The 17,236-nt window shown below is 40.5% G+C and overlaps 4 protein-coding genes across 4 annotated transcripts; all 4 read left to right on the top strand.

The window, feature by feature from the left end:
* Positions 1 to 957: 957 nt before the first annotated feature.
* SERLADRAFT_432025 (uncharacterized protein) lies at positions 958 to 2,113 on the top strand (the record flags this gene model as incomplete). Its single annotated transcript, XM_007312289.1, has 2 exons — positions 958 to 1,503; positions 1,556 to 2,113. 2 exons carry the CDS (start codon positions 958 to 960, stop codon positions 2,111 to 2,113), a joined length of 1,104 nt encoding a protein of 367 aa, XP_007312351.1.
* A 398-nt stretch (positions 2,114 to 2,511) lies between these two features.
* On the top strand, positions 2,512 to 3,478 carry SERLADRAFT_432024 (uncharacterized protein; the record flags this gene model as incomplete). The annotated part of the gene is made up of 2 exons (XM_007312288.1): positions 2,512 to 3,048; positions 3,113 to 3,478. 2 exons carry the CDS (start codon positions 2,512 to 2,514, stop codon positions 3,476 to 3,478), a joined length of 903 nt encoding a protein of 300 aa, XP_007312350.1.
* A 6,238-nt stretch (positions 3,479 to 9,716) lies between these two features.
* SERLADRAFT_454804 (uncharacterized protein) lies at positions 9,717 to 10,880 on the top strand (the record flags this gene model as incomplete). The annotated part of the gene is made up of 4 exons (XM_007312287.1): positions 9,717 to 9,793; positions 9,853 to 10,182; positions 10,239 to 10,515; positions 10,582 to 10,880. One exon carries the CDS (start codon positions 9,887 to 9,889, stop codon positions 10,133 to 10,135), a length of 249 nt encoding a protein of 82 aa, XP_007312349.1.
* A 4,647-nt stretch (positions 10,881 to 15,527) lies between these two features.
* Positions 15,528 to 15,831, top strand: SERLADRAFT_364493 (uncharacterized protein; the record flags this gene model as incomplete). Its single annotated transcript, XM_007312286.1, has 3 exons — positions 15,528 to 15,530; positions 15,580 to 15,621; positions 15,679 to 15,831. The coding sequence occupies 3 exons, from the start codon at positions 15,528 to 15,530 to the stop codon at positions 15,829 to 15,831; spliced, it is 198 nt and encodes a 65-aa protein (XP_007312348.1).
* Positions 15,832 to 17,236: the final 1,405 nt, after the last annotated feature.

The following is a 17,236-nucleotide window of genomic DNA, read 5'->3' as shown; positions in this document are numbered from 1 at the left end:
TTGTTCCAGCAAAGATAAGATTAGATCATGGCTCATTGGGTATTCATTATTGCAATCATATGTGGTGAGTGCTGATACTGAGGTGGAATGAACAGAGACTTACTATTTTTCTCATAGTGATTATCAGCTTTTCGCAATAGCAACCTGTTGATTCCATGCAGTGTGAGAAAAGAGATCAGCTGTTGTCCCCTTTCTCACACTGCATGGAACTTTGCGACTGCACACATCCAACTGTGGATGTGGGCAGCTCTCCGCTTATCATCTTTTGAATCATTCTCTTCCTTGCCTGCCTGCTTACACCTACATATTGGTGCAAATATTTAGATATGAATTGAGTTTACTGGGTTTTTTTAAACTATTTACTTGGTTGGCTGAGTACTGAGACATATTTCAGCAGAACATCCCATTCTCAGTCTGCAAAAACGCACCTGTCCCCCCTATACGCAATATCCTCCACTTCCACTGGAAATGGTGCTACCTACTGGTATATCCCCTCTATTACTCGGTCAAAGTCCTCTCCTGGACCAGAGGGTAAGTCAGTTATTTAATTTCAAAAAATTACCTGATGGCAATGCATAGCTACTCAATAACAATCTTTTGCCACTCCCCCGAGTAATCTATCAACATCCACTCTTTCAACGTCCACCCATACTGCACCAATTGCTACATCTGAGGATCAAGTCCAACCTATCATTGAGCAAATTGTTAGGAACTTGAAGTATAATTCTCAGGACATATATGTCCAGGTGAGCAATCATTGTCTGGCTACGTTCCTGATCTGATTTTTCCCCCTAACAATTCTATATTAAACCATCAAGTTTCCCCGAGTTTGTGGACAAGCTCAGAGAAACTAACTACAGCACTCTAAGGTATGCTTTTCATGAGTGAATATACTGTACTTATATCCTTACTTCCAGATATATGTATGACCATGTGAAAGGCATCTTGCAACTGAATATGCCTACTCCTGTACATGAAGTTTTTATCGAGCACCTCAGTGAACTTTTACAGGGGGAACTGTCATGTCTTATGAGACGGTCAGATAGGAAGTTCAGGTTGAGTTCTAATACATCCAAGTTCCTCTGGCAAGGTCAAATCACCACTGTACCCGACTTAGCCCTCAAGTTCCAAAGCCTCAACCCTAGCACTAAGTGGCAGGACTTGTTTATTGTTGAGGTCTCCCACTCCCAATCACTTGGGGACGTCACCCAGAAGGTGAAAAAGTACTGGGAGGAGCTCCCCCACCTTGTTGGCATTCTAGTGGTCAAATTCTACAAGTCCCACAAATATGCAAAGCCCCAATATGGGTACGCTGAACCCGTCAACATGCAGTATTGGTACAACTTACAAAAGGACGACAATATCAAATATGGCCCTCTGAGGACAGCTGACAGCATAACATGGGCGGGTAGATTTGTGGTGGATATGAACCTGTATGAAAAGGACCCAAAGGTTGTAGGGAAGGAGGGCTATGCACGGGATCTTCCTACGTTCGTAGTACTGGTGCATCCCCTCTTGATCACAACCTTCTTTGACTAATATAATATATGTACAGAGGGTGGTACCTAATATAGATGTGGGCCAACTCTATCCCACTCAAGCCCAGAAAGATGAATTCAACAAAGTTTTCAATCGTGTGATTACCAGGTCAATTTTGGAGATGGAGAAGATTATGAGGAGTGCACTCCAGACTGTCACTAACCTAGAAGCTGAAAGTGCAGCTGCTCAGATAGCAGCGCTAGAGGTTGCTACCCAGGATTTGATAGCAAACTGCACTGGTTGTCCTCTTCAGACTGGTACCCATTCGCGCACACCCACTACTACTCTACCTACTCCCCATTTGCACCCCCAAGTATTGCCTAAAGAGATATCTCCTATTGATCTCTCAGTCTTCAATATCCAGCTGGATTTTGACAATTTTCTTCAGGCTTTTCAAGGATCTGTAGCTGATCTGGCACATAGATGTTTTCAGGATCATTATAATGCCCCCCGAAGTCATGCTAAGGCAGCTAGAAGAAGGAGTCCTTTTCACTCTGAAGAAGAAGTGGGTTGGCTTGTTCAACAGAAATTGGGTATAGGTAGCTCCAGCAACAATGTCACAAGGAGGAAGTGAAAAACGGACACGGACAATATTATATGTATTACTTCTCTTGTTCTTGTACTCTGCGCTTGTAAATGATATTGTACTTAGACATGTATGACTTCTATTTGTATTAGAACAAGCAAATTCTATGTTTTACCACTACGTATTTCCAATTTGGGATATTGCCAGTGGAAATTAAGGTGTTGCATCTTGACAGCATATTTACAAACAGATCCTAGATAATCAAAGGTATCAACATTATATTAACTGGTGTTATTATTTCATAAACTGACTGGAAGTGTATGGTGTAATATAGGTTCAAGGAGAAAATGGCACACGTACCAAGTATGGTTGATTGCACATGTCCTGCATGTGGAAAACTTTTGAAAACACCACAGGGTGTCATGGCTCATCTATTAATGTCAGCAATGTGTGCTTGGTATAAGAAAGGAAAGAGAAGAGAACTTGAGGCAGACAACCTAGGCCCTGAACAAGTAGTATTTGATGAAGTCAACTTGGATGAAAATGTTTACGACCAAGAAAACTATGACTCAGATGGGTCAGAAGATATATTCCTCAACAGCTTACAAAAACCATTTAACAATTTCCTGAATGATCCTGCAATGCAAGGCAACACCCAGGATAACTTGAACCCTGGCCCAGAGATGCAGGCTGGCAGTTCACATCACCCCCACTCCCTGCACTTTAATCTGGATGATGATGATGAAAGAGTAGTGGAACAAAATGAGAATGCTGGCAAGGTTATAAGGGTGGATCTGGATGCTCATGATCCATGGAGGGAGAGTTTTCACCAGTTCTGTCAAGATGATGATGAGATGGACATTGATCTTCCATATAATAGATGGGCTCTATTTTCCACAGAATTAGACTGGAAATTTGCACATTGGGCATTACAGGAGGGGGTTGGCCAGAAATCTCTTGACAGATCACTGGCAATTCCTGAAGTGAGTGACACCTCCACACTTTGATTCATGTTTTATGTTAACTGACCTCCAACCTTTACGCCAGGTTTCCCAGAGACTGGGCCTTTCTTATCAAAATAGCAGAAGCCTTCTAAAAATTATCAACTCCGAAATTCCTGAAAGGGCCAAATGGCACCCAAAATATCTACACTTTGATGATCGTCCAGAAGAAAAACACCTTATACAATATAGAGACCCCTTACAAGCCATTGCTTCTTTGTTGGACAATCCAGCACATGCGACAGACATAGTCTATAAACCCTCAAGAATATTCACAAACAGCCACAGGGATGATCATATATTTAATGAGATGTGGACTGATGGATGCAAGAATACGCACTTTACCTCCTGCATATGGATCAAAGCATTTCAAAAATGGTTTATCGCCTCTTTCTCAGATATCTGGAGGTGAAAGAAAAAATATGGCCAAGGTACTTTTAGGATGCCTTGTAGGAAAACTCCCCAAGCAGGCAATCATCGCAATTAGATCACTCTTGGACTTCATTTACATTGCTCAGTACCCCACACACAGCGATACAACCCTTGGATATCTATCAGATGCTCTCAAAACATTTCATCAAAACAAAGCAATTTTTGTCACTCTGGGTGTTAGAGAAAATTTTAATATTCCTAAATTTCACTCTCTACTACACTATGTCGACTCTATTTGCTGGTTTGGGGCTACAAATAACTACAACACAGAAATGTTTGAACATTTCCACATAGACATGGCCAAGGATGCATGGAGAGCATCAAATCATAGGAATGAGCATCCACAAATGACCACCTGGCTAACAAGGCAAGAAAAAACTGTGTGGTTTGAATGCTATCAATTGTCTTTACAAAATAGACCAGTTCTACGTCAGCAAGATATTCTCCAGAATTCATCTGGATTAGATATTAACATAGCCAAAGTATTTCCTCTTCCACAACAACCCCTTCAATCAATTCAACAAAACCACCAATGTCATGGCTTCATACGTGATATCAAGGAGTTTCTGAATCACCTAATGCACGGTCAGCCAGGTTATATATCCAGAAATCAAGTCAATATTGCAAATCTCCCATTTGATTCACTTGACATATTCACTAGTTTCAAACTCACTCCAATTCACCTTGGAGATGATGCTAGTGCAAGTGTAAAGTACAAAGTCATCAAAGCAAGACCTAGGTCCAAAGGAATTGCTCCACAGTTTGATAATGTTGTTGTATTAGACTCATTAGAAGCAGAGTCAACAGGTGTTACTGGTAATATTTTCCTCTAATTTCATGATCAGTTTCAAGTTGTGAATTAATATTTCATGACATAGGTACTCGTGTTGGAAGAGTTAAAGTAATATTCAAGCTCCCTGCTATTTTTCATGGTGGTTCTGTTGGTATACCAAAACATTGGCCCAAAATTCCATTGGCGTACAGTGGATGGTACACCAAGTTGAAAGATAGTGCAGATCCAGCACATATGATGTATGTGGTTACAAAACCTGCACTTGGAGCTGATGGTACTCCACCAGCTTCCATAGTATCATTAAGCAGTATACAACAAGGCTGCCATTTGTTGCCTTTGTTTGGAAAAGGTCAAGTGCCTGCTCACTGGGGTGCAGCAAATGCTTTGGATGTTTGTGATAGATTTCTATTAAATAATTGGGCTAGTTTGTATGCTTACCAAACTATTTGGTGAATATTAATAATATCATTATTAGTATCAGAAAAAGGCTCTCATAGACATAAATGAGCTGGTATAGCTGGTATAGCTGACATAGTAACTATAAGGCTTCACATAGAAATGTATTGGCTATAATAGGAATTTAGTAGCTATCATAGCAGCTATAGAAACATATCCAGCTATCAGAAAAAGGTTCTCATAGACATAAATGAGCTGGTATAGCTGGTATAGCTGACATAGTAACTATAAGGCTTCACATAGAAATTTACTGGCTATAATAGGAATTTAATAGCTATCATAGCAGCTATAGAAACATACCCAGCTATATAGCAAAACAGTTTTTCCTGATGTACTATCCTGTGCTATTGTGACAACCAAGAGTTAGTTACTCTGGCGCACACAAGAACACACTTATAAAGAAGATGTTGAGGGAGTGGTTACCCCTTAAGCTGCAGAGTGTTCATTGGTATACAACAGGAGGACTCGCTAAGAAGTCTCCTGGATTTATTGGGGTATATATACTAATACAGAGTGTTTGTACTTATGTATTGTACAGTTGATAAAGTCAGTGGCTGATGATGTTATGGGGCCTAGCCCGCATGACCAGCTCCACTGTGTGAGAGAGTTGTATCTAAAATAAGAAGAAGGCAATGCGGCGTGAGAAAGAGGAGTTTGAACAAAAGGGGAAGTGCCGCGTGGCACCCTGTGTGAAAGCTAAAGTGTACAAGGTTAAAGCGGAGAATGAAAAAGAAGGAAAGGTCCAAAAATTGTGTTATCGTAACAGCTATAATCTTACGGTATATTATTTTACGCTGCTACCAAGCTACAAGCGCCACCAGTGTTCATTGTGGTATAGGTGGTGTAGGTGTAGCAAAACTATTACTTACCATACTGCCTTTCTGTTATAATGTCAGTGCATCAAGTATCGTTCTAAGACATCAGAAACATGTCACTGTCATGAGCTCTGCCTTGCAAGATACATCTGAGAATCATACTGCAGATAAATTTTGTTAATGGATTTAATGAAGGAGTGCGTGATCATTACTCGCCAGTCGCCATCAGACTATAGATGTTTGCAGGGACAGCCATATATTACAACAACAGAGAAGGCGCAGGAGAACTACAGTTGGAGACAACACATTATCAAGCGTACAATAAGGAAAGAATTTCATCAGTACTCACAATCATTCCTTATATTACGGTCCTATTACAGCAAATACATGAATTGTTGTGACAATGTTGGGCCCAAAGTTCTGGGTATGTCTTATCATCAATGTTCATACTGACGACAGGGTTCTACCAGGTGCTATATACTGTCAGAAAGTAGAATGGAGACGAACCCTGACATTGCTTACCAAAGGTGCGCTGTACTACAAGGTTGCAGATATTCAACTGTGTATACACGTCAGTATTATGAGGGTCATCAGAGAGATGGCAAGATGCTAGTGCACTTACAAAATTAACAATGTACACTGTGCATTATATAGCAAGATGTCTGCGTTGCAATTTTATCGAGGATGGTCACTCACAAAGCCTTGATAGCTAGGGAGCTAAGATGACAGAAGCTTATCATCATGATTTGACTGGAGGAAGACTTGTAACTGTGGCTGAAAGTGGCAAGACCTGACATTCTCTGGTCCGAATAACCTGCTGAGAAGAATGCTGCCGAGGAATCCAAAATAGACAGGCCTTAATAGAGCATACAATGGATTTCGTGTCAGAACTAGGTGGATCAATTGTACTGTCAGACTGATATGTATTTTACTGTCTTACACATTTTATAAAGAGCTAGAATGCTAAAGATACGTTTATAGGACTATCATTGTTTTCCTGATGTGCTGACATACAACTTTTTCCCCAACTTCAAAACTCAACTTTACACATTATACAATATATTGAAATTCATAAAATCATGCACATGCACATGCATTAATCTATTTATATTCAAAATTGAACTTTATATACAACTGCAACACTCCATGAACACATGCACCCACACCCCCACACCACAATTTTATTCCACTCAGATGGAACTGCAGAATGCACCTATCAAGGGATAGGATAGTGGAAATAAATACTGCTTGTTACAATACACAATTTTTGGACCTTTAAGTTTTATTCTCCACTTTAACTTTCTTGCGTAGTTTTGACATACTGTGCCATGTGGCACTTTTTATTTTGTTCAAACTCCACTTTCTCATGCTGCACTGCTTTCCTTTATTCTTAGCTACAAGTCTCTCACACAGTGAAGCTGGTCACACGGGCTGCGCCCCATGACATCATCAGCCACTGCCTTCATCAACTGTATAGTACACATGTACAAATAGTTTGTAGTAGTATAAATACCCCAATGGATCCAGGAGACTCCTCAGTGAGTCCTCCTGTTGTTGTTATGATAACACAATTTCCGGACATCTCCTTTCCTTTTATTCTCCGTTTTAATTTTATACTTTAAATTGCCACGCGGCATTTCCCTTTCTCACGCCGCGTTGCCTTTCTTTTACTTTTAGACTTAACTCTCTCACGCAGTGGAGCTGGCCATACGGGCTAGGCCCTATGACATCATCAGCCACTGCCTTCATCAACTGTATAGTACACATGTACAAACAACCTGTAGTAGTATATAAACCCCAATAGATCCAGGAGACTCCTCAGCGAGTCCTCCTGTTGTATACCAACTAACTCACTGCAGCCCAAGGGGTACCCACTCCCCATCTTCCACTACCTTTATAGTGTGTTCCTGTGTGCGCCAGAGTAACTAACTCTTGGTTGTTACAGTTGTTTACCCACAACAAACTCAGTCCTATCTGAAAGGCCACTCACTTCACTCAAAGATTGTCTGAGTTGTGCACCAGAGTATACAAACTCTTGGTTGTAACAGCTATCACACGAGTATTTCTCAGACTTGCAGAATATTGCACTGGGACTTTCAACAGACGGATTTGCACCATTTCATCAAAGGAAATCTACTACATGGCCAATTATAGTCTACAATTTCAATCTACCTCCGGAGATACAATTCTTAGAAGAATATAGATGCTTGTATTGGTTGTTGGGGTGCATGCTTATGATATTTTTCTGACTGCAGTCTTCATCCTGTATGCATTTTTGATTCTGGTGTCAGGAAATATCCCAGAAATATCAATACTAATGTTGCATCTATGTCTTCAATTTAAATTATCCACACAAGACCTCAAATCTATCTGTATGATTTTTCAGACTGGGTAGTGAAATACAAACAGTAAGTGTTTTGAATCAGCTACTTAGTATTTAGCGGATCCAGAGCAAAAAGCTCACAACATTGATATTTAAGATACTAGTATCAAAATTTGCCTGACCACTTATCAGAATTTGAAAAAAATCCTTTTTCCGGCCAACTACAATATATTGTTGTGGTATTGTTCCCCGGGTGTAAACAATCCTACTAAGATAATTCTGGCTGTCATGAAAAGCTGTATAATTCATGCAATGGATTCAAGAGAAGTACCATACTACTCAAAGTTGGGCCCATAGGAGGTGGTAGATATATCTGTTAGAATATACTCTGACATACCAATACCCCATAGGATAATACCTCTGATTTGTAAGCCAATCCAGTATGCAGCAGCTATACTGTGTAAGACGTCCGTGGTTGCATGTCATGTTTAAGATCCTGTATTGTATGACCTTGGCCATATAGCTCAATTGGTAGAGCAGCTGGCATGTATCCAGAAGATTCCAGGTTCAATCCCTGGTCTGGCCATTATCCAATTTTATCAATATCATGCCTGCAATGCGCTGTGGGGAGAGTGCAAGTGGGCAATAGGTGGGCAATAATTGACAGGAGTGGAAGTCTAGCTCATGCTGTGTACAGCTTTAATTCTGTCAACTAGCTATGTTGATCACACTAATATAATTGGGTTGAGTAGGCTTTTTGATGTATTCATAGTCATAATTGACTAGAAATACAATCAAGTGGTGATAAGCATAATAAATACTGTGTATATTCAATGATCCTCTCCGCAGTATAATATTGTTGATACAAGTGGTGATTGTTACCCATTCCAGTGTAGATACACACTGCCTGTTTTTGCTATGTGTACCAAAGGTTTGGCAGGAATAATCGGACTAAATGGCTGAGTATCACGCATTTAGATGGTGACTGAAAATTACCTAGCAATCACCACCTACCTGACAACCACCAGATTTCGTGGTGAAACCCACATATCCCTACGTCTATTGCTGATTTTCACGAGTACTTGGTCTCACATGTTTGTGGAAACTATATTTGGATTTCTCATATAGTCTGACCTGTATATGTCTATTTGGCTTTGTGTGTGTCTGTTATCCCACTTATCACAGTTTTCTAAGGCCTCAAATTAATCAAGGTATAATAAAAGAGGCGCGGAAACACCTCTTATTAGAGGTGCATCAGTGGGGAAATAACGCGTCTATGGTGTGGTTCACTTAGAGGCCGCAAATTTTGCTACCTTCAACTTTTTCCCATTTTCTTATTCCTTTCGGGAAAATGCTCCTTTTGATGAGGGGAACAAAACCTCAAAAGGATTTTCTAATTAGGTCTAAATTGAGGGAGATAATGATTTGCTAACCCCCAAATTGGCGCTCTGGTACATAACAGGTATACTGCTGGTCAAAAGCCTGTGTGACTGTCTCTGGGATGTGTGATAGCTGATATAAACTCTGTAAGGATAATGTTAAATGCTCAGTCTGTGTGTAAAGGACTGTATTGATATCTACCTGTAAGGATAATGTTAAATGCTATGGTAGATGTAAGTAAATGTTGTTGTGACTATAATGAAATAACATACCTCAGTCTGTGTGTAAAAGACTGAGGCTCTAGAATGGAAATCTACGAGTTTTTGGTGTAACCGTGGGAAATTATGTATTAGGTAATGCTAGAAAAGCGGACAAGATAGAATGAAGTCTGCAAACATAGGTAGAAAGAAAGATATAAGAGATGTGAATGCATAATACTAACAATGTGTCTGTGTGATTTGTATTGTGTTGAGCCGAATTTCTTCACTTGCAGCTGTGCATCAACCGACAGTCCTTCATCATCGGAAGGTTCATAGTCACTACCTGAATCATACCAGATGCAATTGACACCACCCTCATATCCACAGTCAGAATCAGAGTTGGAATTGACAGAAATTGGTGATGCTGTATGTGGGACACTGTCTGGAACAGCGGGTGCGTTGTAATATGTTTTTCCCTGCCAGTGTGCTGGGCTGTGCCATAGAGAATAGGCCTTCAAGTCGCAACATGTTAAACATACGGATGAAACAAGCGGCACGGCTTGGTAACCAGGTGAAGCTGCCGGAGGATGTTTCTACGCCAAGTCAAGCAAAGTTGGCAAAGCCACCACGGCGGTCCACTGATCCGGACCCCCAAATGACCTCCCCATAGACTTATAAACTTTCCCGCTTCTCTTTTTGTCCATGGTCTATTTCTTCGTCAGTGACTAAATCTATCTATCCACCTTTCTGTTCAATCTTTCAATGCTTTCTAGTGCTCCTTCCGTGTCTGCTTCTGCCTATTCTTCTGACCACGAACCCGACCCTTTCGTATTATATTCCCAATCCTTACATGATTATACTCTCAGGCTTTGGACAGAGTCTCGTAGAGTTGCAGAAGAGAAGGCGAGGGCAAAAGCTGCAAAAAGAGAAGAGGAACAAAAGAAAAAGGCCCTCAGCTCGTCCTCACTCAATTCTTGAGCCCCGTCAAACCAACTCTCTTATCATTTATCGTGCCGTAGACACGCCCGCCATTTCTCACATACAACCTCGGTTTGTGCCACAATTCAGGCTCTTACAACGAACCTTGGTTGCATGACTTACACTGCCATCTTGCAGTTATTAAGCTAGCATCGACGGTCCTCTCTGACATCATCCACTCGTTGTAAAGTCAGTCCTGTGTCCACAGACGTCGTGTTACTGTATGCCGTACCGTTGATGGATGTACGATCCATACTACCACCAATTCAGTTATATCTCCAGTATATTATCTCGCTATCTCTTCGTCGCCCATTTCCCCTCCCGCCTTAATTTCGTAGTATCATCTGCAATATATCTTCATGATCTCTTCGACCCCATGATCTACTATTTTCTCTGACACTACGTTTTAAATGGAGTTATTCTTTTTTTATTGTCGCAATGAACACTTGGAGGTTTACTACAAATAATTTCTCATTTCACTAATCACAAGCAGGCCAGGTCAGCCATGCGAAACGTCGCACGACGAAATTTGAGGTGAGGTTCAGTGTTTTCGTTGAGCGAGGAGTTTGCCTTGTTTTTACATCCTTCGTTAGCGACTAAGCCTTGCAAAAGTCATTTGAAAGGCACCTCAGGCTGGAATGGCTGAAGTTTCCCCCCGGTGTAATCATTAATGAAATCTGAACTTTATGGTAAGGTTTTATAAGTGTCGGAAAAATCGAGTCTTGCATATTTGCCCCCATTGGGCCCAATAAGACTGTCAGACAATTGACCTCAATATATGATGCAAAACAATCTAGTTAGTCCATATCAGACATTGTCAAACATACATCATGAAAATGGTGAAGGTACGATAAGCCTAAATATGCTCTTACATAGCACTATCTGTGGGATATACAGTCCCTCGGGGCGCGGGAATAGGCGCAGGAGAAGGATTCCTTTGGCAAACGAATGCCGTAGCAACGTAAATACATGCTTCTTATATAACAAACATATGTAAATATCATGTGAAAGACAATGATAGCCACAAAAGGCCGGTTGTAATCACAGAGTAAAACTTCAGGCGAAAGCTCCGAAGTTCGCTTACATAATATAATTTCTACACTATCTACCCTGAAATATCTACATGAAGCATCATCCTGATTGACCGTAAAACAAAGGTTTATATTCTCTGTGTGAATTTATGATATACAACATCTAATTCAGTTTGTTGGCTCTGATCGACTCAGATAGCAGCACAACAGCTTTGCTTTATATCATCAATTCTGGCATTCTGTTTAGTATATGACAGCCTATGCTAGCAATGTAGCAATCGGTCCCTCAGGGCACGGGAACAGGCGCGGGAGAAGGATTCCTTTGGCAAACGAATGCTGTAATAACGTAAACACATGCTTCTTATATAACAAACATATATTGCAGATGCTACCAAGAACAAATGGCACATCTACTACTTGCATGATAAAAAAGACAAAGTTAACTTACCCCTCGACTTGAGAGAATTTGCTTGATACCTTCCAGTGTGTCCAATGACAGTTTAGGGTGTCTTCCTCTGTCATTGAAAATGTGTGTGGTTGTAACCAAAAATGTTGCTATCAAGTGTAACACTATCAATCACCTGGCTGGCATCTTGACATTGTTCCCATTTTTCCCACAACATCTAGCTTTCAGTTCAAAGATTCTATAGACAGCGGCAAAAAAATTTAACATTTGTTGCTCTCAATTGCCTTTATGACCAGCTTATGTTTTTACTGGTTATAATGTCCAAGGGCACTCATTGTCTAAAGTTGTTGTCGATCTGTGCATCGCTACAAAGCGCCTATGTCATGTTATCCCGTGCTTGCTCTTTTTCTGGAGCAACCATCCTTCAATCCTTCTCTGCCAACAAAATTGATAGTCATCTCAGCGAACAATTTAGATCCAAATTTGCAATATAGCTGAGATTGACACTTGAACACAACAAATGTACAATTCTCCAAACTGATCTTTACTTATCCTCTATCTCGGTACAAATACTCATACAATCTATAAAACTATATCTTATGAAACAGATCAGTTATTATAGAGAGATCTTCCTCCACAGAATGTTATGAATGGCTTCAACATCTTGTATTCTCCCTTTCAATGCTCCCCTCCGGGGTACCACACCACACCCAACTCTAATGGAGTGGTGTCCTTCAGGTGAGGTCTGAATTTCACGAACATGCACCCTTCATCTAATAAGCTGTATAGGACGCGAGGACAGTTTCAATCCATACGGCATTGATGAGCCTTTCTTCCATCCTCCTCCTCCCACTTCTCCAAATGCAGCTGAATATTGTACCCACAACATTTATATTTTTGGTAACATATGGTTGTCTCCACTGTAGGCTGGGTTCGGTACCCATGCACAATAGCATTGGCCAATGCTTGACATCAGGAAAACCCCAGATAGCTATTATAGCCCTTATAGATCTACAAGGGCTTTGATGACTGGTATAGCTGGTATGGTTGGTGTAGACAAGTCCCTATTATACCAGCTCTGATAGCTGCCTATAGTTCATATAGCTCCTACAGTTCATATAGCAAGACTGTGGCTGACAGCACAAAATGTGCTGTGGGAATTGAACCCACAACCACATGTTAACTAATTTTTTGAGCTTACTAAGCATATACATACCAGAGCACTTATCCACTACACCCATGTGTTACAATAACACAATTTTTGGACCTTCAATTTTTATTCTCCTCTTTAACCTTTTTCTGTAGTTTTCACACAATGTGCCGTGCGGCACTTTCCCTTTTGTTCAAACTCCTCTTTCTCGCGCTACACTGCCTTTCCTTATTTTTAGATACAACTCTCTCACACAGTGGAGCTGGTCACACGGGCTGTGCCCCGTGACATCATCAGCTAGTCAGCTCTTGGGTGACTAAGCAACCTATAGCCACACATCACATTTATCCACTACACCATGAGAGCTTATAAAATGTATTATACACATGTTATATATTGACCTTCCATGGACTTAGATTTTTTTTTTACTCATTATCACTACTTATATTTGGATAAATCATTATTCTTATTTTGTGAGTATCAGGGATACAAACTACTATTTAACTAATACAGGCTACATAATTAATTAATACCGGATGATTTATTAGCCCTTTTAAGCACCTTGAATTATATTATAACTATGACCTTTACAGCTATAGGAGCTATGTAGGCTGCTATAGGCTATAAGAGCACTTATAGTACCTTGCCTATAATAATATACTTGACTCCAAACACTTCTGGCCTCTTTCTATTATTGAACAAGTTTATTAGATTAATCCAGAGTTTGAGGGAGTTATAGATACTTCTCCCCTTCGTTAGAATTTTGCCTACTACTGTGCTATAAGAGCTATAAGAGCTATGATTGCACTGATAGTACTATAGTTTCTATGAATGTGTTTATATATAGGTGGTGGCTATATAGCGCTATATAGCAAAAGGGTTTTTCCTGATGACGCATAGGTGATTGAACATCAGGACTATACTCAATTCTCTCCCAGACACCTTTTGTCACCAAACCTGGGCCTAATGCTTCTGGCTACCTACCTAGTGATATTATGCCCCTTTCTGCAATTAGACAGGTTTGTCATTTGATTCCAGTCTTTGGGGGAAATAGAGATACTTGTCCACTTAATTGGACTCACAGTAATGTTTTGGATGTTTGTACAAAATTTTATCTCAACAATTTTAGTAGTAAATATGCTTATCAGACATTATGATAAATTCAAGTTCAAATTAGTTTTTTTTTGTTTTTAGCTAAATATTGTCCCATAAAGGCTATAATTGCATTTATAGGGCTATGGTTGCTATGAAAGCATCTATATATACATGTGGTGGCTATATAGCACTACATAGCAAAAGAGTTTTTCCTGATGTACGTTATCAATGAGCTGAAAATGAAAAAGGGCCCACCTGCTACATAGATGCAGACTGGGCATCTGATATCAATGATTGTCGCTCAACCACTGGATATGTCTACCTCTGTTCTGGTGCAGCAATTAGTTGGTAGTCAAGAAAGCAGCAATCAACTGCATTGTCCAGTACTGAAGCAGAGTACATGGCTGCTGCAAAGCAACCAAAGGGGCTGTTTGGCTCCAAAGACTCTTCAGTGAAATAAAAGTCAACTATGTACCGACAGATCAACAAGTGGCAGATACCCTGACAAAAGGTGAGATACTTATTACTCTACTATAGATACAATACTGATTATTCCTAGACTTACTTCTTTGTCTAGTGTTTTTCTCACCTTTTCACAATGTCTACAATATACAAGTCCTTTATATATGAAAACAAGAGTGAACTAAGTCTAAACAGGAAGGCAATAAATGAATGTAAAGTAGTGACTATGTGTGTATGACTCATCTTGAGAGAATAAGGAATGTGATGTGAGTGAATAATAGAAACTGGTGTGAGTAAGCGACAATGTGATGCACTACATATGATGGTTGGGTCACAACTGTTACATGCTGTCACCCAACTGATTTTAAAGATGACTTATCTGACGCCATCCACTCAGAAGACATGAACTTCTATCTCTTCCTGGATGTACTGAGTTGGGGAGATGGACCTTGCTGTTGTTCTGACCCACAAATATACTATGCATGAGCACATTACTCATACTTAGTGTACAACTTCCTACAGTCCTTTCCTGCTGGTACAAACCACCCTGCAATCAAAATGAGGACAGTTGAGCAGTAGGTGCACATCATGTCATTGAAAAATTTGCTGTGCAAGATCAAAGGGGACATGGAACACTGGGGTGTGCAAAGTTCTATGCACATACTAGGTCACATGACTTGATCTACCGCTTGCTCTACAAATCATTTTGCACCAGACGTTCTAGGACCTGTTAAAGTCGTTATGGCTGTGCTCATTTGCAAGGCGCCACACACGCGGCAACAGTACTAGAAACGGTTGGCTTGACGCTTTAAGTTATGCGCTTGTAGCTGAGTCGTGGGAAAACACATATCGCAGCACAGACGGAGTTATAATTGTTCACTCCCATTTTCTCCAAGCGAAACCTTCTTCTAACCAATACACAAATTTGCTAACCGCTACAATGGTGAGTCTCATCGGAAACGTGATTAAGGAGAAGGCTAACATTTCTCAAGGATTCTTCTAAGGCTCCTGTGAAACTCGCAAAGGTTATTAAGGTATATACCAAATGGATTACTAGCATTCAGTCATACTTGAGCAGCATTTTGAATTAGGTGCTTGGCCGAACTGGTTCCCGTGGAGGTGTCACCCAAGTTCGGGTGGAGTTCATGGATGATACTACAAGGACAATAATACGTAACGTGAAAGGTCCTGTGAGAGAGGAGGATATTTTGGCACTTTTAGAAAGTGAACGTGAAGCACGGTAAGTCGTGCTTGAAATACAACAAGAAGTCTCAGTCTCAGTATGTCGCACAGTCGTCTTCGTTAAAATTATCTTGCGGTTTTCATCGCTATGTCAAGCTGGATGTAAATAGACATTGGTCTTTATAGTTATCTGGCTATCCTCCACGTCTGTATGAAAATATTTTTCACTGTGAAGGTGCAGAAGGTTCCGATTGTTGACCGTAATTAAGCTGCAAGACATCTTGGAGAAATCAGTGTTACGGTGCCCACTGCGACTTCACAGTTAGTCGTTTACCGTGAAAGGTCGGAAATTTTTCAATCTATCTACAGTTCACTTCAACCTCACGTGCCAGCTAGCTAATTAGTTTGTCAGTTGCTATATGTGCGACAATTCAGTGGATGACTTTCCGCAAGCATTCGGGGGCAAAAATCGGTCTTCAATACTTGCCTGGAGATGTGAGCAATGATTTAAGTTCGTCTTTTTTCTCTAAATCGTAACATCAAAACCACAGAATTTGAGTTCTATCTCTAAATTCCTACGCTTGTATCATTGAATGAATCATTTGAAGTCATCGAGCGCTCCCTTGACTTGGATGGCTGAAAAACGGCGGGCCGCCAAAACTACCCAGGAAGGTCCCCAGGGCTATTCTGGGACCTTCACAGGAACTTCCGGTCGTACTTGACACGGCGCATCTTGCATCGAGTGAAAATCATTCGAACGTAACACCGACTTCTCGTTGAAAATCACCCGATTTTGTGGAGATTCACAGATTGTTATTCAACTGGTTTTCTGGGGCTGAAATTGGGTGATAATACACTGTTTTATGCTGTTTTATGGCCAAATTCACCCGGTCCCTTTTGTAACATATACAGGTTTATTTCACTCGATTTTGCAGTGATTTTGACGTGTCATTCTCAGTAAAAAAGCTCAGTCAAGCAAGGTCATGTCCAGTCAAGTATAGTCATACTGTGTTGATTTCTTATCTAATTTTTACCAAGTCCGCATTATTTGGCTGGACAGCTGTTAATAATAGGGCATATGTTGATCTTTGCCCTCCACAGGCTCAAAACAATGGCATCACCTACCTAGGTTTTGTTGGAGCAAAGATAAATAAATACCTATAAAATGATCTGTAGTGTTTTTGCAAGTTTGAATTTACACCGGTTAGGGATGGTTAAGTTCGGTTTGATTTAGTCCTTGGACATTTTTGTTTGAACCCCAAACTGAACCTTCATCTGAAGGGGTTGAACCAGGTTGAACCTGGACTGTACTTGCACTGTTGAGTTTGCACTGGTCCAACTTACAAGTTGACTTTACTAACATTCTCATATGTTGGTGCCTATACAGACTTCTATTGCTTGCTTACAACAACACACATATCTGAAGCTGAAAGCCTCTCAAAGGAGGTAGAAGAGCTTGAATGGAAT

Source organism: Serpula lacrymans (genome assembly GCF_000218685.1).
Source record: "Serpula lacrymans var. lacrymans S7.9 unplaced genomic scaffold SERLAscaffold_1, whole genome shotgun sequence".
NCBI lineage: Eukaryota > Fungi > Basidiomycota > Agaricomycetes > Boletales > Serpulaceae > Serpula > Serpula lacrymans.
This window is presented reverse-complemented; position numbering and strand designations above follow the sequence as displayed.